This window comes from Tinamus guttatus, unplaced genomic scaffold, assembly GCF_059628265.1.
Source record: "Tinamus guttatus ecotype Peru unplaced genomic scaffold, ASM5962826v1 Tinamus_guttatus_pri_ptg000047l, whole genome shotgun sequence".
Taxonomy (NCBI): domain Eukaryota; kingdom Metazoa; phylum Chordata; class Aves; order Tinamiformes; family Tinamidae; genus Tinamus; species Tinamus guttatus.
The window spans coordinates 1,936,782-1,962,408 of NW_028288581.1; the positions used below are offsets into that span (position 1 = coordinate 1,936,782).

General features: G+C 38.2%; 1 protein-coding gene and 1 long non-coding RNA gene across 2 annotated transcripts in view; both read right to left on the bottom strand.

The window, feature by feature from the left end:
* The window catches only part of ANKRD10 (ankyrin repeat domain 10), a 33,767-nt gene extending 11,176 nt beyond the window's left edge, over nt 1–22,591 (bottom strand). The window contains exons 1-3 of the mRNA XM_088538559.1: nt 22,359–22,591; nt 17,484–17,636; nt 12,147–12,238 (exon numbers count right to left, since the gene is read on the bottom strand). Coding sequence (XP_088394685.1) covers nt 12,147–12,238; nt 17,484–17,636; nt 22,359–22,559 — 446 coding nt within the window. The 5' untranslated portion in view covers nt 22,560–22,591. The remainder of the gene's footprint in view (nt 1–12,146; nt 12,239–17,483; nt 17,637–22,358) is intronic.
* On the bottom strand, nt 3,506–9,930 carry LOC148595925 (uncharacterized). The gene is made up of 2 exons (XR_015914250.1): nt 9,393–9,930; nt 3,506–3,630 (listed from the first exon to the last, which is right to left on the bottom strand). It is a non-coding gene; the product is annotated as an uncharacterized LOC148595925 (long non-coding RNA).
* Nucleotides 22,592–25,627: the final 3,036 nt, after the last annotated feature.

Genomic DNA, 25,627 nt, shown 5'->3' on the forward strand with positions numbered 1-25,627 from the left:
TGAAATTAATAGAAACTTAGGCTGGTCTGGGATTTCAATCCTTACAAATTTCAACGAAACTGGCTTGCAGAGAAAAGGAAAGGTGGGTAAAGGAAACAACCTCACAAGACTTCCCTAGAAAAGCTTGCTAGAAAAACTGAGACAGTTGTTTGTTCGTTATTTCAGCTGTTTTTTCCCTACCTTTCTTTAGGAGAAAAACAGAAAGTGGCAGCAAGAACTAGCCACACTATACTATCTCGTCCTAACAAACGGCAAGTAATCAAAAAAAAAGCACAACAAACTCGGATTAGCCACATGCACAAAGGGGAGGAACAAAAACACCTCTGGCACACAGTACGCATGTGTTGGCGTGTGCATGTTTTCATGTAAATTCATCAAAAATATTTCCAAAATAAGACATACTACCATCCCTGAGGGCCCTGAGTGAACAGAAAGATTCTATCTTTCTAAGATCTAAGATATTGTCTTCTAGAAGCCCTGAACTGGAGCGGCTGAATGAAATAAAAAGCTGGATGTTTATTACAACCTTCTTTAAAAGCACTGATCTGAACTGAGTGCTAAGTTTCAGGCTACCCTTTCACAGCAGCAGTTCCAAGGGACTGGGAACACATCTGTGATTAAATCCTTTCAGGATCTGCAGCGTGTGGTCTACCTCAAACACCACCAGTACCTGAGAGTAAAGCAGCCAGCCCGGCTCGGTCCCCGAGCTAAGAGCACAAAGGCCACGGCCGTTAACGGACTTCACTGTCGGACGGAGGGGAGCAGCAGCTCCCTGCCCTGCGCGGCTCCCAGCGGGAAGTGCCGGCTCCTATAAGGGATCTGGCCACACGCCAGCGCTTGTGCCAAGCAAAAAGAAGGCGGCAGTAACGGAAGATTCGTCTGGCTGTTAGGTGGATTATATGATATGCCATGGACTACAAAGGGTAACGTTTTTTAAACCAGTAGGAAAGTCAAGGAGTTAATTAGTACAAGCTAACTTGTCAACTACTAAAGCTATGAGAGATGTCCCTTGAAAGATATTTCTCTTAGTTTTTCACAATTTCTTTTAAAAGAAGTTTTTGATTAGCTAAAGAATACTGTAACAAAAAACAGCCCCAAGACTTGCTGTGAAAAGGAGTGTGTGAAAAGTTTCATACAGCTATCAAAAAATATATCTACCACTATAGTTTTTTTTATATGATAAAATCCCTTCCGTGTCAGTTGACATGCGATTTTAAATGTAACCTTGAGATATCTGAAGGTCCAAGGAAGCTAAGAATACACTACTGGATATTAAACCTTAAGGCAAGCTAATCATATAAGCAAATACAATAGCTCCATTTCTGCAGCTGTATTGCCCAGAATATATAACTACAATGAGAAATGTCCTGAAAATCCATTAAAAAAATCCTGAAATTGAGAAAAGGTTATGTTTTCTTTCAGCGTTCTTCTCCAAGTTAGGTTACCTACCTGAAACAGGACTAAGCCAGTAACAACCAACAGAGACTGAGATTTTTCGAAGAATGATCTGAAAGGGCAGCCAGTAATAAAGATGAGAAAGGATGGAGGAATATTTTATTATAAGAAAAGAGAATTAGGCTAAGCCTTGAGAAGTTAAAAATTTAAGATTAATCAGTCCTCTTTAAGTGGAGAAATTGAAGAAAGTACACTGAAAACTATAGCTCTAATTTTTTTTTTTTTAGCATCTATTCCAAACAGGGTTACACAAATGGCTGAATGGACAAACAAGAGAAAAATCCCTGCCTTCACCTTATCCGAGGTGAAATGCAGTTTTTGTTAAGTCATCAGAAAGTCAATTCACTCTGCACCTAGAAAACACACACCTTGTATCATTTCCAAATCAATTCATATTTTTGAGAGAAGGAGTTCTATTAAGATTCTTTTACTTGAGAATATTTTTGTTTTACAGTTTATTCATTATTTCCATGCACTTATTATTACTACAGAGAAATCAGAAGTGTGAAGTGTGTATTTACCCCCATCCTTCTATGTAGGCTAAAATCCAGGAGCTGGGAAAGATAAAGACATATTATTCTCCCTGATATCCTGAAGTATGAGAAGATAATTCCAGAGCAAATGAAAGAGACAAATGTAACTGAAATTATACTTTTTTTTTCCTCATTATGAAGTTATTCTAAAACATATAGTATTAAAAATAAACAACACAGAAAAAGTTCAGAGATGTCTAGATATGAAGAAGTAGAAGTAGGTGATCTTGAAGTTCCTTGTCAGATTACATATTACACTTGGATTATTCTTTAGTGACAAGTGTTTTTAAAATTAATTCAAAAACACATACTGTTATTAAGAGCTTAAGATCTGACTTTTTGCAAACCATGTACCTTCCACAGTGCTTAAAACAATACTCTTAATCCATTTTCTTCACGCATCAAGTGATGTCCACAGGCAGTCTTCAAAACTTTGCATAATCCTGGTAGGAAGAGGACTTTTTCTTTTCCTAATTCCATTTTCACCCTTCAGTTGACATCATCGCAATGACCCGAAGCAGTTCTAGTTCATCTGAGAGCCCTGGTGTCAAATCAAAGCAGCTACTAAGAGGATGATGATGAAGTATATGCACAGGTAATTCCTTCCGAAATGCTTAAAACGCCGACGGAGAGTCTAACTCACTCAGTCAATCAATTATTGTTCAAAAAAAGAGAAAAATACACTATCTCACTAAATAGGCGTGTAGAAACAGGAAGTTAATTTTCAATTTAGTTTAAGTTAAGCAGGATATTTTATTACTATTTAAATCTAGCTGCAGCTTGTTGTTTTGAAAAATGCTCTAAAGGAAGACAAATCTGAAGAAAGCTCGCAGAAATCTGCAAGATACTTCCATTATAACTCAATTATAGAAAATACGAAAAAAAACCTTAAAAAAACTTACTCTTAAAAGGATCTGTTGAAAGAAAATATGTGCTTCTCGTAATTTTAAAGTAATTTTTAAATAATACGGAATTTTACTTAGGTAAAAAATCCGATTTCTAAGTATTTCACTTGCTCATATTTGTTATACTTTCTGGACGAAAGAGTAAGCATATTTCTACATGTCTTTATGATTTACTACTGTGAATACACTACCTTCCAGTTATAATGTCACATACTTTGAAAAGCAAAACAAATATTTCTCTGGAAAGTCAACATTAAATCTTTGGGGGAAAAAAGCATGTATATATGTATCTATATATATATAAAATCCCTTAAATGTATAATTTTAAATAGTGATTACATCACCTATATCTCTGTTTTTGTTAATGCCATGCGACAATCTAAGAAAATAAACCACAGTTTTCGTATATCAATGTAATATCTGTTAAAAATACTGATCTCAACTTATCTATTGTTAGTTTACAAATAAAAATGTAGATAAACTGTAAATTAGGGTAAGCAAAGCATGCAAATCTATAGATTCTATATCTGAATTCCTAGATTAGCATTAAAACCAATCACCGCAACAAATACCTCAACAGTATGCCTTGTGTGCAGAAAGGAAGCGATACTGAACATTCAATGCCACAACTGTAAGGTTTTCGGAGAAGCACCTGTGGCAGTTTCAGCAGTTTCTATATGGAATGCTCCCCCTTTCTAGGATTACTTGAAAAAATCAAGTCAATTCGAATTACGTAGCTGTAAAACATTGACATGTGTAGTTTTTACAGTTTCAGAATCTTCTGTTTGATTTAAACGGGCAATGGTGCATAAACAGGAAACTTATATCATAAGGGATCACATATTTGCAGGCAACATTAAGATTCAAAGTTACATTAACATACATAAAGTGCTGTAGCACATTATTCATTATGTAAGCCATTATCATGTGACCACCTTAACAACAAGACACTAAGCCTTTTATGCCTTTTAAGCATCATTACTTTCAGCCTGAAACCAATTCGTCAGCTCTTCACTGAAATTTATACAGAATGGATTAAAATTACTGGTCAACTCATGGCTTCAATTACTTTAAATTTAGTATGCTGTACTTCAAAAGAATTAGTAACTATTCCTATACAAAAATTAGCAGATACAAGGATTAAAACAAAACAAAAGGAGAAAGAAAAAGAGATCAGAACACTAATACACCCACAATGAGAAAAAAACGTTTCCTATAAACATCAGTATACTAGTCTAAAATTTCTAAAGTCAAGTGTTTTAAAAATACTAATCTTTAAGTGTTTTAACCCTTTGGTGTCCAAATACAGAAGTTGTGAAATAGTTTTTTTAGAACATACTTTTTTTCAGATACCAAGAGAAGAAATATTCTTAACTAAAGAGGTGTCATTGCAGGGGACAGCTATGAAAATTCATGCCAGGATTACATTCTGGATCTCTACAAAAGCACAAGTTGGTGCCAAGTTTTTATTTTACAACAAAACAAGTGGCAGCTGGAATTATTTTGAACTTTTTAAAACTACTGTCAAGAGTAATAACAAGCCCTCCAAAATGATAAAGCTACCAGGAATCTGGGGGAAAATAAACAGGCAAATTGTGAAGTTTCTTTGTTCATAGCAAGCTTCACCAAGAATCACACAGATATAGCCAACTCCTTCAACTTACATCTGAGCACAAGAAAGAATCTTTTCACCATAGTATGCAACACTAAAATACTAGAATCATCACTAAAATGTTGAGGCTCTAAGAATGGAGATGCTAGATTAATTTATATAGTTGGATTTTTTTTCTGATTTAGACAGCAACTTACTGCTACATCTGTTTTCTAATTTAATGCTTTAAGAAAGGCCTTAAAGAGTGGACTTGGACAACTACCTTCTCTTGTAAAAAAAATATTAATATTTAAGTAAACTTTTACCTCAACAATATACCACTATCAAACCTTGTCTGGTAGAAGCAATCAACACTGTATTTGAACTTATACTTAAAATTACATAAAAATGATTCCTAAATACAGCTCACAAAAAAAAAGTCTATGAAGGATATGATAACTCTTTTTTTTTTTCTTTTTAAAATCACACTCTGCTTGCAATATAGCGTAACAGAAAAGACCTTTCCTGCTAAAACAAGAATGAAGGTTCCCTAGGTAGCTAGCAAGAACAAATTTCAAACACGCATCTTCGTAATACAACCATTTAAAGGTCAAAAGCAGTAGAAAAGAGTTAATTAGCTATTTGACTTTCAGAAAATCAGAACTCTCACTGCTGCAGCTATTTAAGCTACATCTAGAAACAGATTAGAAATTGTCAAGTTGCTTACAATGCAGAAAGTGTTATGATGACTATTAAGGAAGAGCACCGAGCAAACCCTGACTTGGGAAGCTAATGGCTTTGCAACACGGATTTGCCAAGATGCTTTCAAGAACAAACACAATCACCGTATTTTTCCTCAACATATCAATTGGAGAACAGTGACAACCTAGGATTAGAAAAATTAAGAAAGAAGACTATCAAATGTACCAAATATGAAAGCAAGACAAAATTCAGAGTTAATAGAAAAAGGATAGTAAAAAAAAATTTGGAAGAAAAACTAAAAAACAAAACAAACAAAAAAACCTAAAAAAAAATCCTGATGTTTATTTATCTATTTTATACTAACAGAAGAAAAAAGCATGAAAAAAGGCAAAAAAGGCAAAAAAAAAAAAAAAAAAAAAAAAAAAAGACTAAGACTAACAGGGACTGAGAGAAAGACTTTCAAATCACAGAAAATCGTATTTTTTTGCAACAAAGATTACTATATGTCATTATCTTTTCCTTAGCGGATAGAAGATCTTTTGGATTAAGAAATCGGTAAAGTATATGAAAGCACCTTAAATGATCTTAAAAGAGTTTTTCCTCAATTTAAGATTCACTCATTTTAAAAGATAATTTACCTACTGTGCATTAGCAAGAACATACAAAGCAGAAGAGAACTTTCTCCTCTAGATCACACTCCCAACACTACAGCTGCAGAAGCTACCCCAGGGTTTGTTAAGCTTCCAGGCAAGGAGACACATCTCTCAACCTGCAGCATGTCACACATTCCACGATCTTTTCTGATCAAATTGAACATGCTACAGACCATAATATGCCTAATATTTCTGTCCATATTCAAAGATACCAAGCTGAGCTGGGGTCAACTCCACTGAAAACACACAAGCTAGGGCAGGCGCTACCACCCGAAGCAGCCAATCTACCCGCAAAGGTCAGCATGGGTTGTAATCCCCAATTCTCCACTCATGTATCCAGCCAAGGGTAGGAACAGATGAAGCACAGAGTGCTCACGGAGCACCATCACCGCCCCATCTGAAACAACCATCTCCCCACGCCAGACAAGTCTATCTATCGATACGTGGCGTCCCTGCTGCTGCCGCTGTACGAACATGCTCAACCCAACTCCTGGATTGTAATGCCCCCATTTCTCCACCTAACTTAACTGCACACCACACTGCACTTCCTCTTGCAAAAATGTATTTTTCTGGGAAACGAGCTATCCTAAAGGAAACTGTACAGTGAACATATCATCTGAGAAGACAGATCATTCTTCCCCTATTTTCCCTAACTCGCCCTGCCCAAACCCTAGCATTCCCTTCAGAAATTTTAGTTAACATACTTGAAAAGCGTTGATAATATTTCACCGTCCTTTATCCAGCTCTTCGAGATTGAAGAGAAGTAGAGAAACCAGTGCTATAAATCACAAAGCCTCATTGCTAATGACTAAGCCTCCCTATCAAGCTGACCCATATCCTGCATCCTTTCCTCAAGGAAGGTCACAGAATATCACTGCTTTAACAAGAGATTTAACTTCTGCCATAATAAGTACAAACTTCTCACATTCTCCCTTTTCTGAACTGATGCCAGTAACCACTGCTGCTATTTCATTCCCACTCTCAGACTCAAGAATTGAGTGCTGAGAGTTTGTCCCAGTTTCCTACAATTACTGGAAACACCTATGGCTGGAAAAAACTCTCCTTTCTTATCCGGGTTTACTGTAAGACCGAGTCTCTCGCTTCCCCTCTTCAACTCACCAGTTATCCATATAGGTATGACTGGCTTCAGTATTCCCAAATACTTCTATTAATCTAAACAAAACATGATACTGCCTAACTTCACAGTCATATCAAGAGTGAAACCTAATGTGCAGAAAACTAGCAAGCTACACTTGTAATTATTTTGAAGAAGACTTAAGAGTTTCACTACGTTTATACTGAAAAACAGAAGCCACTTCAACTTTGCCTTTCTGTAGGAATTTACATACAATGGCAAAGGAAGCCAGTATCCCAACAGCCTCCATTTTGCAGGATGACTAACGACAAATATACTATTATGAGGGCCTTAAAATACTTGTAACAAAGAAACAAACAAGAAAAAGTCACATTTTCATCAACTATCGAGCACTAACAACATAACAGAATTAATCTGGCTCTTTAGCTGCTATATGCAGAGCAGGCAATCAGGTTTGCAAAAGGAACGATTTAGGAAGTGATCTAGGAAGTGATCTTCAGAGTAGAAAAGTATTAAACATTACATATTAGTATATAAAGATTTTTGTAAGTGCCATTCTATCGAAAAAGTGACCAACTGATTTGTAAGCAAATAATCCTTAGGAACTGGAAGTACTATTGTCATGATGGGGTAAATGACCATAAGAAAATAAAGTAAAAAGTCGACTCTTCTACAGTGAATCACTGTAACAGAACGGAATCCAAAGTAAAGAAATGACACAGCAATGGCATGTCAACTCGTGAGCACCCAACACCAGAAAGGACCTGCAATTCGGTATTAGAAGTTTGGTACTTAAGTTACCTAGGCAAGGAAAACAAGCAAATGCTATAAATATATGTGTATGTGTATATACGACCCTGCCCCATCTGCTAAGAGTTTTTTTTTTAAAGAGCAAGAAGAATTCCAGACAGGTGCAGCCACATCTGTCTTCCAAGTAAGAAACACCTCAACTAACGAAGGAGACAGCAAATCCTGAGCCCCTTGAAAAGAACAGGCCATAAGAATTTCCCTCACAGACTTAAGAGGAACTGACTGTTTGCATAACAAAGGAATGACACATTATTTAAGGCGTCTGTTGCTTAGCATCATGAAACCTCTGTCTACTGTTCTGTTCACTAAAAATAGCCGAATTTGAGAAAGTCAGGAAGTCGCAACGGTTCAAGCAAGAACAAATGCTGAGATATCACAGCAGAGGTCGCAACTCAAACTTCAATCAGATTTCACTTGAGCGAGACAAGTACAAGAATTTCAGACAGGGCTGATCCAAAGATGCTAAAGAGAATCTATACTAGACAGATTACGTGTTACAGGGGGGTAGGGAAGCAGCTGTGAAGAAGAAAAAAGAAATCACTTTTTGTAAACAATGCAGTTCACAGCACATCAGCTGCAAAGATGAATTAAACTAGTGTCAAAGAATTAGAGAAAAGTTCTTTAAAAAAAAAAAAGGGGGGCATGGAGATGCATGTTTCTGGCAATGTGAAATGAGTGAATGCTATAATGAGTGAATGCTTTAATAAGAAAGGAGCTGAAACGTTTACCCGAACAAGACGCAAATGAATGTCAAGATACGAATCTGTAATCTGGTACGAACAGATGTACTGGTCTATTTATTCCAGCATGTCAGTCATTTTCCCAAACGTGAAGACCAGAGTCTAAGAAAACAGAAAGGAAAATACTTCTTCAAGTTCTCGCAGCATCTCATCATGGTAGACAAGTCGATTTTCCAAAAAAGTACAATTTTTGCTTGGGAAAAATGAAAGGTTTTCTATCCCAGTATTCGAGCACCTTTATCAATCTAATTGTGTAGTAAGCAAGCAGCAGTGATACTATTTTATCAGTGCAAACAGAAAAGTTCATCATCAAGATTTTCTGTGTTCAGTTGGATGGAGACATATTAAGCCACTTTGTAGCCTTAAGTTACATGTCTCTCTACCTCAGAAGATGAAACAAAAACTAGTATTCAAAGTCTCTCCCTTACTTGAAGGCCAAGCCACTTAGGAATCTACAACTGTCCAAACTACATTTGCAGAAGAATTCTTACTCACAAGTGGACAAAATACGCAACTGAGTTGCACTAAACTGCAGGTATGAAATGCATGAGAACAGTTCAAGTAAGTATAATTAACAGCTGCAACTGCTTAATTTTATTTATTCCACAACATCCTATACTTATATCTGAATTTTATGTTTATATATAAACTCTGATACAATCTTTGAAATCGTGTAATATCCAGTTATTTGAAAAACAATGTACTAAAAGAGCAAAACAAAACATGGCACCAAGACGGCTTTACCTCTGTAAAGAGCTGTGGACACTTGGTTTGTCACCATTATAAATAATACACAATCAATCATACATAAACTGCATCATTATGCCTTTTTAGTGAAAATCCAGCAAATATTATGGATACTTTTAAAAGGTACTATCCACATTAAAAAGTCAGTTACACAGCAAACCTTTTCACTCATATGAGGACATTGTGACCACCTGCTTCCCCCTCTTCAAGGGTCCATGAATACCATAGTTAGTGGAGCAACCATTTTTATGGCTGTAGGACATACTGTGCACAGAATATGCTTCAGCTAAAATGAGAAGGTAAATACCACAAAAGAAATCAAAATATTTTCACTGGGGTACAGTTATTATTGTTTAATATTGCTAAAAATTTACAAAGGAATAGAGACCCAAATTCTCTCTCATCAATTAGGAAAACAATGCAACACAATGAAATTTAGAGACTGCAACATACTGTATTTCTCTGCAAAAGCAATAGACTAACAAGCCTGCAACAGATTGGAACAATTCAAATGAGGCAAATTTATTCAAACTGAAATTCCTACTTTTAGCCTTACTGGACTATTGGCAATATTCTTTTGGCTTCCAGTATAGCCTAATCACTGAATAGTGCAGGGACACAGTGAATGCTGACATGAAAGATAAATGTAATACCCTGGACTACTGTAAAGAGCAATATTTCAATATCGCTTACTAAAAAATACACCTATTGTAATATTACACTGCTGATTACTATTAGTGTAGTAATAAAATCTTAACATTCCTGTTTCACTTTCTATATGAACCTAGATAATGGTTCAACACTTTATATCATCAGGTGTAAGGAGTATGCTTGACTATTTGCAGTCAAAGGGAATATTCTCTGCATCTTCATGTAACTACTTTTGGACACTGTAACAGCTGTATAGAGAAATAAAGAAATAAAAGATTTATAAAGACCTAACTCCCATAAAAAAGCCAAATTCATCATCGTTACAGATCAGCACATCAGTTCTACTGATCAGTTCTGTGTATTTAATAAAACTGTTGTCTTAATCTTACACCACAGTTAATCATAACTTTGGTAAAGATATACTAACTAGATCTCAAATATGGATAAGCTCACCCTCCTTTTTTACTCCCCTAGCAGAAGCTACAAAATAAACGAGATAAAATTTTCAGGTTTGACGTTTTCAAAGACGTTACAAAAAATCAAGAAATCAACTAAATCACTAGAACAGAACCTGAGTGACAACAAAAAAGTATCACTGTCAAAAAGTTACACATGGATTTGATCAAATTTAAGAAATGGGATCTGAAAAAACAGAATCAATGGAATAAATCCTGATCTCAGTCTAGTCAATAGTGCTCTCTCACTCAGGTCAAAGGTCCAAAATTTCACCCAATATTAAACTACTTGGTGAAAAGTTCTGACCTCCAAATGACTAAAATGCCTATTGCATTGGCTTCATTTACTGGACAGGCTTTTGTTTACCTATAACACTCATGGTGAGTGTATGCTACCATAATGCAGATGAAATTTGAAGTTACTAAACAGAGAATCCAAATTATTTTCTGTTCGCTAAAACTACTAGAAGCCTATTACTATTTCTGCTGAATTTTCTATCAGAAAATGATCAAAAATAGCTTTGGTCATTCTTTTCTTCAAAATTTTACAGAAATGTTTCCTCCAAGTCTTGCAAATATGTTTAAAAAAAAAAACTCGATAAATTAAAGTTGCAGCCATATCTTCAACCTCAAGTATTCAGCCACTTATCTTGAAAATCCTAAGGCATTTAAACACTTCCTCTTCTCACTCTTAAGACATTAATTTCAAATTGTTTATGCAATTCTGTAACTTCTCTTTCAATTGAATGCTTTCCAAAAATTACATTAGGCACTAATTGATGATGATAATTAAGGTTTGCTCGATTCCACAGTAAATTTAAATCCAAGTTAAGACATTTGAAAGTGAATGCAAAATGGGAATTACAAAATTAAGATTGATTTAAATGAACTTGTCATTAACTGACCTTGACAGCTGAATAAATTACTTCAGCGTCATTTTTCATGAAATATTTTGTTCATAGAAAATAATTCGCTCGTTACAGCTAACCTAAAAATTACTATATTTCCTGAATACTCTATGATACCATTGAAAAAGTTAAATTTTAAGGACATCATTACAAAAACAGTAAGATGGAAACCAAAGGGTAAAACAATAAATTAACTATATGATTCTTATTTCACTTACAACTTAAAAGTTTCGTATTGCAGGTTAAAATACAACAAACTATTTATCATTTAATATAATAAGGCTAGTTCTACTTAAAAACAAATTGCTAAAGTATTTACGTTATTATAAGCCATAGAGCTTATACTCAACATTTCTAGGTGAATACTGCATCCATTTTGTCCATGCTGTAAGTTTCAAAAGTTTGTGAGATTTTCTGAATGTTTTTGCAGTACATAAACCTTTAAAGAAAAAAGTTAACAGTGCAAATACAGAGTATACTAACAAACAGTATTAACTAACAGCTAAGAGTGAGTGAAATGCTATTTTGCACATAACATTGCTTTTGCATTGCTTTCTAAATTTATTCACCAGCATAAGGTGTCAATTTGTTGTAATAAACAACTATACATTTTATAAAATGTACAATTTGGGGGCATTTCACAAAAGCGTGCTAAACATTTTAATAGATCAGATATAAATGCAACAGGAATGTAGCACACTGATACTACTTAAGGACAATATGCTTTACTACCAGACATGCAACGCATCGTGGGCATTATTACAGTTGAACATGTCTAGCTGTCTTCTAATCAGGTGCCTGCTGTTTTGGGTTTTTTTTTCTAACATTAGTATCTGTGTTTACCCGTCTAAGTTAGTTAGCTAAACACACAACAGCAACAAAGCAAAAAACCTCACTTACTCTATTTGCGCACCATGAGCCACAAGGGCACTTATGGATTCCATACTACCAGACCGTGCTGCTTTATGAATAGGAGTTTCACCAACATAATCCTGCAAAGACAAACTGCATTTTGTCAAGTATAATCTTTTAAAACGTAAAATCTTGTTTTACATTACTCATTTTTATTAAGCAAACAGATATATAAATGCAGCATTTATTAACTAGCAAATGCCCCGGGTACTTCGGGGTAACATTTTGAATACGACAGTTGGCTGTGAGGTACATTAGGAGGCATAGTCAGGGCAGTAACTCTTGAGAAGAGCATTATACAGTAACCTGGTAGTAAGTACAGTCATGTTGAGCAAATCTGTTAAAAATCAGCACATATTACAATAACAATTGATATTAACACCACTGTATTTCATTTTCTGGCATGTTTGTTTCCTAGTAAGTTGTACCAAGCAAGTCATCATGAGGTTAGAAGCAGTACGGTCGTCTCTGGGGGACTAGAGCTTCCAGGCCTTGCTGACACATTGAAACGTTGCTGTACTGTACCATCAATACTCACCAGGTGAGGAGTACCCAGGCCTGTCTCCACTGCAAATTTGACCTTAGGATCCACAAGAAATATACAGGCCAGATCACTAATGAGACATGTATGTTTAATCCCTTTGTGCCACGGACTTTCTGTTCCGGGACTATCCACCTACATTCTAATCCTTTAGCCTTCTTACAACATGTGCAAATATACTGGGCAAAGTGTGTTGCTTTTCAAGAAAGTCCCTCTTTGCAGGCTAGTTTCTCATTTAAGAGAAAGAATCTACAATTGTGTAAGTGAAATTCGTAAGGAACAGGTGAATTCCAGTGTCATGATCCACAGATTGTAGATGAAATTCAGTATGCGCAACCAAAGATCAGCATCAGGAATCATGAAGAATCTGTTAAGAGGATATGGCCTTGAAAAAAAGTCAAATTCAGTTCAGTTCTTCTTCTGTTATATGGATTTATTATCATAGTCCTCAAAAGTGTCACTGCCTAGCAAGTTTTTCTTCTCCAGCCTTTCTTTCCTCTCTCAATTTGACAGAGACCAATTGTCTGTTCCACTAGCATTAAACCAAATCTAACTGCATATGTCCCGCTTTTGCTTTCCCATTCCATTTGTTAAGATAATGCCAAGAGGAGTTATTTAAGAAACTCACTATCTTCACTGACTTGCCAGTCTTAACGCAAAGGGGTCTTCCCACCTAACCTTACAGTTCTAGTTACATTTTAGTGCTATTTGAATTATAAACATATTTAAAATATAATCTTAGTACCATTTTGATTTGGAAGGTAACAGGTGTTTTAAAATCTCTGCTAAGCATCTTAGAAATTCAATCACACTTTCTAGTCTGTATAAATATAATTTGAACGTGTTTTTTAACAGTTTTACACAGCCTCAAATTGCTACTTGCCAACTTCATTTCCTCCTTTGCAAATGAGCTCCTCACCAAGGCACTAATCCAACAGGATTAACCTTAACTTGCAGCAACTACTAATCACCCCACCAATATCAAGAAAAAAGGTAACAACCTCAGATGAGAATATTTGCCTTAAGGAGGGCTTCGTTCAACTGCTGGCCCAAAAAGGCCAGTAACACCTCTTCTGAAGCCACGAAATCAAAGAAATATTTAGAGAATTAGGGGATATGTTACTGCACATAAAATTCAGTTATCCCAAGTATTTGTTACCTTCTTTGAAAGTTCTCCTGTGAGAATATATCTATTTCACTTCTATTAATCTGAAATATTTTCCTAGCTCTGCAAAGAAATTCTCTCTAGGTCACAGGCCAGAAAGAAAATAGGGCTTCAGAACACTTCAGCTTAGACACAATTACTGGAATGGATGGCCACACGCAGGAATAGTTCAGTGGCTGGATTACTTGGCACTATACTTGGCATCATTTTCAGGCCTAAGGCTCACCTCTTTCCTGACTCTATTTTTGGTTACACAGAGCAAACTGCATTCCAGTTTCCCCTGGAGAAGGATCATTGTCCTTTCTGAAGGCCAGTGGCAGTTTGTTTAGCTTGGGCTTATGACTTATCTTTTGAGTTGTGCCTCATTTTACTAAACAGCTACCTAGCTTCCTTCTTTATTCTCTCTTTGTTTCTATGTTGAAGTCTCTGCCTATTCCTCTTTTAGAGATGGTAATTTATTCAGCCCAGTCTATTTCCCTATTCCTGTTTTGGGGATTACCAATTTCTCTTAGCTTTTAGCATTTTCAACTGAACTCAGAGAAGAACACATTAAACTGCTCTAAATGCCTGCATGATTCAGTTAGCTTTTAATTAGTTAGCTTTAGTTAGCTTTAATGCTCTGCCTTTTATCAAGAAACAGGAAAGTTGCTTACCTGTAACTATTCCTTTTGATACAAGATGCCCTCACAAACATTAACACTAGAGGTTTTTAATAATGTGAGCACTTTAAAAATACTTCCAGTATAGAGATCTTACTGAGACATGGAAACACCACCTTTTCTGACAATAAATACAAACTAACTGGATTCCTTACTCGACTGATAGAATTCCAAGTTCTATGAACTGATCACATTTCCCAAAGGTGTTCAGATTCATTAGACCTAATACCCTCTCCTTTCTGAGGCTGGGAAGCAAAGAAGGTGGAAATGACTGCAGTGTGATTCCAGTTCTTTGTTAAAAATGCTTCAAATTCATGGCCATTTCTCCTTCTGGATTCTGAGGACAGATGAAAGCTGATGGAATATTTTTGCTTACCTAGATTCAATCCAGCAGGAATAGGTAGTTTGAAAACACAAACCTCTAACACATCATGTCATTTCTTTTATTTTTCTCCCAGCAGAGATATCAATGTACATACAGGTCTTGCCAGTATGGGCAATCCTACACTGCTTAGTCTTCTTTCTTGATGCCCACTGCCACATGTTGGTAACTAGCTGGGTGAAGAGTAAATTAGCATCATCTCTAGAGAAGCAATACTTCTTATCCCTTTGCTGTAAGGCCACATGAAGTCGTTCTCTGCAAATCAACAGAGGCCATTTCCAAAAGGAAAAAAATAGCATGTTAAGTCCAAATGGAAAAAGTGTTTTTTATTTATTTTTAAACAAAACAAACAAAAAAGCAGCTGCCTTCTACACTCAAGTATAAATTTATAACTTGAGCTTACCATTATGAACAACATATTGGTAGGTTACATTGTGGAAGATGTGTGTTATTTATGTTAGTATCTCCGCTAACAGTGGATAAATGGATCCAGTGTCTAAGTTGTGGAGGCCCATTTTGAGAACAGTAGCACAGCATGTCTTGTTAGTAGATAGCCAGCCTCAAGGACAGCAGTGCAGGTGTTCTATCAGCAGAGGGGGAGTAAAAGCAACTATCTGGCTGTTATGTGACCAAAAAGTTGGATAGACCAGTAATCTAAAGGTTTATACTGAAACTATCTGGTAACGGTGCTTTGCATTCCTTTAGACAAATAAGGTATTACATCTGGAATAGTACAGTATGTAAGTTTTATCTGATATTTAATAAAGTGACTTTGGTGTTTGACTCAGGACTTTGGTCTTTGATTCAATATACTGGAGTTCGTTCCCTTGCAAGTCACAACATAAGTTGTTGGAAATTGTAGGATATGATCATCACTATCTCAAAAAAAAAAAAAAAAAAAAAAAAGACCATATCACTTCCTCTTGTGAAGCACCACAGATCTTTCGCATTTGCATTTGCTTTCGCGACACACCATCAGTTTTTCAAGTCATGAGTTTCCAATCTGCTTTTAACTGCAGACTACGCTGGCTTGCGCTTTCCGTTTGAGATGATTTCTTTGTTGCCCTGAGCCCGAAGCAGGATTTCTCCACACTCTTCTTTGTCACATCCTCATCCACTAGAATGGATGTTTTTTTTCCACCATGTTTCAGGACAGCAAACTTCTTTAACTGCATTCCAACTTCACTGGTCCTAGTTGAAGCTTTCATTCTTCTCAATCATTCCTCTGCATTTCTTCTTCTCATTTAGCAGACAGAAGTAGATCTTTAGTCCATGCATGCCATGTCTGCTTTCTCATCATCATTTCTTTACATTCTCACGCAGACTCCAGATGCATTCCTACTTCTTGCATTTTCTTTTCGGAAAATTCTACCGCTATGCAATAACAGCTATTGCATAAATCACTTGCTTCAGGTATCAGGATGTTTATAGCCTCTGCATCCAATCACCTCCATTGTTTCTACAACTCTCTTGGTGTCTCTCACAGCTGTTCTCAATGCATCATCAGCCTTCTTTTCTGAAACTCAACACAAGCTTCCCCATTTCTTATTTTTGCATAATTAAAAAAAAATCTAGAAATGCAAAACTTCTTCAGCAATCTTAGCTTAACTTTATTGCATATAAAATACAACTTGACTATTGTATATTATACATAAAAGGAAATGCTTCAGGCCAGAGATTTTATGCCTGCAGTGCTGTACACAGCTTTAGTATTAATATCAGTATATATGCATTTACTATTATAGAACATTATAATTTTTCAGTACTGATATAGAGGTACATACTATATATGTACAGGACATAAATAAATTCTCTCAGTACTGAATGTATTCTGCAAAAGACTAAGTTCTAAGCACTTGATTCTGTTACTGTACAAATTACAGGAGTCCTTTCCATGTATCTTGCTATATTATTCCACTTTCTGCTACCAAGTAACAGTATTAGCAGTAACAGTGGAAAATTATCAGAGGAAAAAAAAAAATCATTCATTTGTACTTTGTCAGCAAGGTAGTAACTACTCATAATAAGTTACTGGCAGAACTTCCAGAATAATCTAAAAATGGAAACAGTAGGAAACCAAATATAACTTAAAATAAACCACGGCAGGTCTCATTAGTACAAGCTAGATTTATGACTGCATCATGAAGAAGCATGAAGTTCTTGTGATTCAGTAGATAATGGTAAAGTTAATCTTTTTATTAATTCAATTAATTATATATTTAAATAAGACCTTTCTTATTACTTTTTCTTTTCTCCTATAGACACATAACAATACCAATATAATTGCTAATGCTGTCAGCACTGGATCAACCTGAAGCCGTTTTGTTCCAAGATGCAGCAAGAGATCAATTCTTGATAGAAATAAGCATAATCTCCAAGCCTTTAGAGGCTTAAAGAACACTTACTCATTCTATCTCTACACCAACTGTCACTCACAGGCCTTCTTTATAAAGTCATTTGACTTTGTCGATGTCTAGGATATAATCTTTACATGTATATGTAGATACATGCAGTAAAAAGGGACTGAAACCACTATTTCAAAATTACACGCAAACACGAAACACGCATCAGTCCATACCTGTTTGTTTATGTTGGCCCCCACTTGAATCAACCAAACCAGGCACTGAGGATGTCCTCCAAAAGCAGCAATGTGGGCTGGTGTTTGAGCAAAACGTGTTGTGCTGGCATTGACAGAGGCTCCAGCTCTCACCAACTGCATTAGGCACTCCAGCTTTAAAGATAGGAGGGAACAAAAATAAAAGTTTTATAAAGATGTTCTATGACACAGTCAGCACAGGTCAAAGAAAAAAAAATCCTAGAAAACTAACATGACTCATGTAGCGAAGTTGATGCAAAACAATTGGTGAGCACAGAAACATTAAGATTGCTCCTCTTCTCCCTACGTTCTTTGACCAGAGACTATACCCAAGAACTACTTAATTCTCCTCCTCAAAACTGAACGTCAACATTAGTTTTGGGAACAGGACAGAAGGGGACACAAATAATTCGGAGGTCACTTCAACAAATACGTGGTTCACTTGTTAGAGAGGGGGGAAAAAGTTTCTGAAATATCAAAACTGCAAAAAACATGATAATAAGCAGACATTATAGCTAATGTTTGCTAAAATAACAAAACCTCATTAGATGTACAGAAATACTTTTCATAAAGCTTAAAGGAAAGTAAACTGTAAAATGCAAGAAAAAAAAAATTCTTTGCTGTTTTCTTGAAGGAACTGAAGCATATTTTTAAGGAGAACTTAACAGTTTTAAAGTTAATCTGTAATAATGAGGAATTAATGATTTTCATCATTTTTCTGATATTACAGATGAAGAGTTGTTAAAATAAAATAGAATTCAAGTCTATAGTAATACTAATAGAAAAGCTCTTTGCTTCAAAATATTATTTATTTTGCCCCTCTGTATTTTGGCTTTCATTTTCCTATCATACTAGCCAAAAGTGTCAGATATCAGAACAGCTGCTGTTTCTAAACGCTCATAACATCACATTTGTAGACACCAGGAAACCACAGTCATGATGACCTCAACTTTCAAAAATAGTCAAAAAGTACTCTCTTCCTGTGTCATATTGTGACTTTGCCTTTTTGTTGACAGGAAAAAGAACGCACTATTGTAAAACAAACAATTTAGTCTAGGCTTCAGTTTATTGTGGTTAGGAAACACACACACACACAAAAACAAAACAAGACGAAAATAACGCACCATGATGATTCAGGACATTGGGTCATGTAAAACAAAATCTACTGGTCAGTCTCTCATAATTAAAGATGATGCTTACTAGCCATACCCCAGCTGTGAAATAATTTGTTCATAAATGAGTGATTAGAAAACATCAGAAAGACAGTTGGCAGTGTGATTAAGACGAAAAAACAACCACCCAAATTCCAGTGCTATTCTGTGCTCCCCTATGGCCAAGTCTTGCTCATTTATCTTTTTTAATTTACAAATTCTTGAGCTTGACAAGTTACATAAATGAGATAAAAAGACGAGTCACTCTCAAAGTATTTTTCTGTTAGATTTGCAAATGGCTTTTCCTTCTCTGTATAGTTCAAATAAACAAATGTGAACCATATATTTCCTGGCATATAAAAGCACTTAAAACATTGCAGTGGACTTTTAGATACAGAAAAAGTACCATTAACTCACCATGAAGAACATGTCCAGGGACGAGGGTAACTGAAATATCACAAAACTAATGAACCCATCCCTATAAACCTTAACGTTAACCCAACAGAAAGCATCTTTTAAAGAATAAACATGTACCTGTATTGCAAGAATGCGATGATAGGTGCAACAAAAACATAATTTTAATGTTAAATTTCCCCAAATAAATGCTGTATTTTCTAAGATTTTCCTTATTGTCTACATACTCCCCATCACAATATGGCCATTAACTCCTAATAATTAATTATTAAGGATGGGAGAAGGCAGCAGCTACACCCAGAGGTTCCCTTGCTGTAACTGCAAAAAGAAGCAAAGTTCAGCCAGTTTCTAAAACAGATTTTCAATAGAATTCATTTGAGAATACTTCATTATAAAGAGTAGCATTTCCTGCGCAGAAACTGGGGTGAAAGAGGCAGGTATTATAGCCTGCCAATTTAAAAAGGAGCTAGGGGAGCTGGTGAACCACTACCTCCTAGCACACTCTAAATGGGCTTTATAAAACAGAAGATACATGTCATCATTAAGTATATAACCTCATACATAGATTGCCTTATTCTTTTCCTTGTCCTTTTTCTTATCTCTTTTCTTATCTTTCTTATCTATCTTTTGCTTTGATTTGTACTCTGGCCTCATTTTTAACCTGTACGGTAGCTTTTCAGGTTACTAACAATTTTACATTCTGATCCATCTTCTTTTCATTACAATCTACGTAATGCCAGGAAAATATAAGACACTACATAATTAACTCCAGTTTGAATACAGCAGCTCTAACAATAATCCATTTAGATTGCAAGCTATACGCAGTTCTCTGCTGCCATGGAATATCCTGAAAATACACTGTACAAACAAAGGACCAAAAAAAAAAAAAAAAAGGCATACTTTCATTAGAATTTCAAATATTACAAGCAAGAATGCTCACCTATCATTTTTAGCTTGCTTTTCTCATAATTTAATTATTATTTGTAAGCTCTTCAGGTATGTCTCAACAAAATAAGCCATGCTTATCAATCCATGAACAGTGCAATTCTTAAGATAACATATCTTTATTGCAAATAGAACAGTATTTCCAAATTAGAAGAGAAAAATTTCCTCTTTCGCATGCCCATTCATAATGGATGCTGACTTCTTGCAATGGATCTACAATTGTGAGCAAGGAGGTAATTATACAAAGCTTTATTCCGCAACAATTTTGTAATGCCCTTCAATACATGAGGCTTTCTCCCATGCTCAGCTTGTGCGACGACTAAAGGAAGTGAAAGGTTTGCATATGGTTGAAGTTCAACAACCCTGGGCTGGTGCTGCGTGTGCTTATGCGCGCACAGGTCCGAAATGTTTTAGGTTCTGCTGCTTGCAAGTGAGTCCACCAAACACACTCCAAAAAGGAACCAGGGCAATTTTGTCATTCCAGTCTCATGCAGAGATGAAGTCGAACCAAGACATGTCTCCTGGACCATGCCCCTAACTTAGCCTAGGTTAGAAGAGCAGCCCATGCATTTCTGTTGCTAATTTATTTCAGGAAAAGAATAACAAAAAAGGGGAAAGCTTTCCCAAAATCTAGAGAAACAAAATGTATCAAAAGAGAGAATCTTGCTTAGTAACTACTAATGAACACTTCAAAAACCAAACATTTTAAAACACCAATACTTTCAGAAAGAGCAGAACTTTCCATTTGCAATTATGAGCAGTCTAAATTTGGGGGGAGGGGTAAATACAAATAAAAATATAAAAGCCACACATGCAAACGTTTGCTGAAAGCAGCTATTGTAAAAGGATAAGCAACAGCCAAGAATGAAAACCTTTCACCTGCTTGTAGCTGCCCCTAATGAACACGAAATAAGTCAAATTTAGGATCCAATCACATTAGTGCATCGTTTTTCAAGAGATGCTAGACATTTTCTCAAAGAAATAATATGTAACAAAAAAACGTAAGAGATGCACATCACTTCCACAAACTGAAGTCACCTCTGTCCCTAGACTTTTTAAAAGGCACATTTTTGCAGAGTAGCGTAAGAACGCGTGTAACCTGTGTCATCTAGGCAAGTTTCATTTCTCTTGACAGATTTGCTGCCCTCCTCCACATGGAGGGGGGGGAGGAAAAAAAAAAAAAAACACTCCAAACATAGTGCAAACCGAAGTACATTTTGCTGTGGGCATCTGAAACGAATATTGCAAGATACCGTGTTTATACTGTTCCCTTTGGCAGCTGTGATTCTAAGAGTGTCTGACAGGAATGCTAACGTACACAAAAGCCTCATATACCCGAGCATAATAGATAAAAAGAGGCTTGAAAGGCTTGGCTGGGGAGGGGAGATGCCCCCAAAGCCGAGCCCCACGTCCGAGGGGCAAAGGCACGACTGCCGCAAGCACGGACAAGAACAGAAATTCTTGCAAGATGGAGAAAGGAAACCTAAAATAGCAGGATCGGCAGAAGCCCAAATAATGCCAAATCACAGCAGCTTCTATGAGCTTCATGCCGAGCTTTCTTTTTAAAAAGCGGAGCAGCTACCGAGCAGGTAAACGGGCACCTCAGCGTCGTTCCTGACGCGCTTCCCCACCAAGCATCGCAGGGCCCATCCTCTAACACAGAGCCCATCTCCTGCTGCGTTCGTAAATCATCGTGACCGAAAAAGCACATTCATCTTCCTTCCCCAGCACGATCAATACGCAGATAAAAATATACTGGGAGAGAGGAAGAGCAACAGCAACAAAAACAGGCCCTTAAAATGAAAAGTAAAATCAATGAAAGAAAAAAAAATGTGTTTTTAGGCTAAAATTCTGCAATGAAAATAATATTAATAGAATTAACAGATGGGAAAGCTCTAGATAAAAATCAATGAGTTAGAATACCGCCCATTTTAAGATTAGGATGCACGAACAAGCCACAGAAGAAAGGTATTTTAGAAAAATACTCGGGTAACCCTTCCGCCTGGCTCCTTCCTCAATAGCTGCTAATTCCCGCTCGCGAGCCCGCTAATCCCCCGCAGCGCTATTTTTAAAGCGGCGCGGGCCTTCTCGCGCGGCCGCCTCGGCGCAGGGCACGTTTCCCCCTCACGGCTCCGGAGCGCCCGCGGCGGCGGCAGCAGCTTCACGGGCCGGGCCGGGCCGGGCCGGGCCGGGCGCCCCGGGGGGACGCGGGCGGCGGCGCCCGCGGGCAGCGCGCGCAGGGGGCAAAGATGGCGGCGCGTCGCGCGGGTCTCGCGCCCTCCTTCCTTCCTTCCCTCCCCGCGCGCCCTCCTTCCTCCTTCGCGGCCGCCCTCGGGCCGGGCCCCACCTTGCCGAAGTGCGCGGCCCAGTGGATGGGCGTCCAGCCGTAGAAGGAGTCCTCGGCCGCCAGGTCGGAGCGAGGCGAGCCCTGGAGCAGCGCGCACAAGGCGGGCACGTCCCCATCGCGGCAGGCGCGGTGCAAGGGGAAGCGCAGCGTGAGCAGCTCCTCGCTGGAGAAACCCGCCTCGGGGCCGGCTCCCAGCGACATGGCGGGCGGCAGGGCGGGCAGGGGGGAGCGCGGCGAGAAGGGAGAGGGAGAGAAAGAGAGAGAGAGAAGGAGGAGGAGAAGGGGGAGGCGGCGGGAGGGGAAGGAGGGGAGCAGGGAGAGGGAGGGGAGGAAGAGGAGCGGGCGGAGGCGCGCGCTGCCCGGGCTGCGAGCGGCGACTGCGGCTGCCGCCCGCTGCCCGAGCACAAAGGGAGCGGGGCGGCGCCGCGCGGACGCTCCTCCCCGGCGGCGGCGGCGGAGCAGGCGCGCGGCGCGGCCGCCCCTTCCCTCCGCCCGCCCGCGGCTCCGTGTTTTCCGTTGCCTCGGGCGGGTCGCGGCGGCGGGAGCCGGGAACCTCCGCCTCTTCCCTTCCCTGCCGCGCCCGGAGGCTCCGCGAGGCGGGAAAGAGCTAGCGGCCGCCGCACTGCTGTCTGCTTTTTTTTTTTTTTTTTTTTTTTTTTTTTTTTTTAATCCGCCCTCCCCCCTTTTTTTGTGCTCCTGCCTCCGGGAATAGGGGAGTGGATGTTTCTGTGTTTCTGTTCCCCTTGGTGCGTGGGCGAGGGCTGCCCAAGAAAGGTGTCGCTGGATGTCCCAGCCTCCGGCGGCAACGAGGGAGGCAGTGTCTCCAGAGGGATGTGCTTCTAGTCTTAATAAGTAAATTAAAAACAAGTAAATACTACTCCAAGATTATTAGGAAGCTAGTAGAGAGGTCATTCGCTCTTAAGCAAGCCTCAGTCTCCAGGGTTTTCAGCCTTGGAGCATTGGAGCCTGGTCAGGTAGCGCTGCCTCGAAGCACCCGCAGTATCGAAGTTCCCGCACAAGCCGCGGTCGGCAGCGGGAGCGGGCTCTAGATAAGGCGGGATGTTTGCGTCCAGCTCCGCGAGCGGCGCCAACCCCGCCCCGGATTTCTTGGTGCCAGGACACGCCGGCCAGCGCGGACCCACCCGAGCGAGGGGACTGTCCCTGTCCTGGCCTGTCCCTGGCTTCCTGGCCTGAGACCCTGGCCTGGTGCCTGGCACTTCTCACAATACACCGCCCCCAGCTGTAACAAACTTCCCGCTGCTTGGATGAATCTGTCTTGGAGTAATGACTCCACGGAACCTTCTGGAAACCGTTGCTTGTTGTCCCTGATCTTGACACAATACGGCCACCCTTTTTTTTTTTTTAATGGAAGAGGTGAAGATGAGGGTGTAAATGAATGTTGTTTTAAATCTCTCATGCCACTTTTGATGGACAGATGCTTAAAAATGTGATTATATGTCTATAAAAGTACACCACATTATGTCAAAGATATTTACTATTCTGTCGTAAGCAAGATGTAGAGAAGTCTAAGTTCTAGTAGTAAACATAAATCAATGGTACTCTGTAATGTGCTTGTATAAATTAAGTATTTTAATGAACCCAAACAGTTGAAGGGATGTTGCTTTTTTAAATATACACTCTTAAATAATGTAAGCTGGGCATTATATATTTTGGGGTATCCAAAGCATAGGGCCATTTCTGTCAAAAATGCCAAGAGATCCAGGCAATTTAAAGGCTTCCCTTTAGCATCAAGTGTAACTTAAGGTACTGTGAAATACCCCTTGGTTCACATAGGAATTCTGATTTCTCAGACAATATATTGTTTTCTATCTCATATGGAAGCAAAACCGAGGAACTGGGAAGAACAAAACACTCCTAACTATTCCTGGATTAGATTTTGTCCATGAGAGATGTCTGTTTTGTATTATGGGAGAAAGAAACTATAAAGGGCATCTTAGTTTTCCAAAATTTTACTCTGTAAAGACAAAATTCAACTAAAAAGGCATGGAGACCTCCTGGTTATTCTTTCTCCTGCCAGCCTGATGCCTCAGCAGTGATACAGGAATGCTCCTGCTGTGGCTGAGCACACTCCTACACATGAGAATTGACTCTGTGATTACCTTGCTACCTAATTTTTATACTGTATGAAAGGTGACTTCTGACAAGTTTCTGCAAGGGAAAGCACTACATGGAAAGCTCTTGAACAGAAAGGAATAAATAACAGCGCAGTTATCTTTGGTAGGTTCCTTTGTTTTTTGGTGATCAACTACTGTTCATGTAATAAACCCCTCCTCCCAAAAAATCAAAAATAGACACAGAAATAGTTTATTACAGTCTTCTGTTTGCAAAGTTGGATTTTGGCAGTCAAGTAATAAAAGATGTCTGTCTGTATTTCAGCCAAGCAAGGTAAGTGAAATAAGCTTACTTAGCTTTTTCATCTGTAAAATGGGAGTAACAAATCCTGAGCGGCGGTGTGAAGCTCAGTTAATCAAGTTTGCAAAGTACTTTGAGACAAAAATAGAACATTGCGATGTAAATACACAGATTAGGGATTTCAACAACAGGAGTTACTTCAACTAATATTTGTGTCCACTAGTTATTGTTTTATATTTATCAAAATAAAATAATGCTCAGCTTTCTGCAAGCTATGGATTTAAAAGTAACAATGGGCTATAGGAAGGCGCTCGTATAGATGGTGACACTGAGGAAGAGACAAGTTAAATGCTTTGGCCAGGGGAGGGAGTATGTTCAGATGCAGCAGCTTCAGTCAAGTTCCTTATTCACTGGTGGTCTTTGCCTTACACAAACAATGAAATTCTTGTGCGTCTGGCCATTAGGTTCACAGGCCCTAAGGATTTATCATCCTGTGTGCATGTCTGCAACTGGGTTGAGTGGGGTTTTTTTGCACGTTTCAGACTTGTAGACAGATGCTAACTCTGTAAATCAGTATACTTGGGTGTAGGATTAAATAATTAGGATCCCATATAACAGAATAGTTGAAAGCAAAAGCAAATTACTCTGTTTTATAAAAATTGTCATTACCAGAATGCTTGGTACTAAAGAATGCAGTTAGGTTAAAAACAGGCAAACTCTTTGTATGTAAGCACCAACATGCACAGTCATTCACATATTGTTTGTGATTATCAGAAAACCTAATGAATATTAAAAAGTGGGCTGTGGTGAAGGTGAACAAGATTTAAAGAGTTACTCAGAATCAGAACGTGCCTCTTGCCTCTCTTGCTGGGCTATGCAAACTGCTGTAGCAGGTG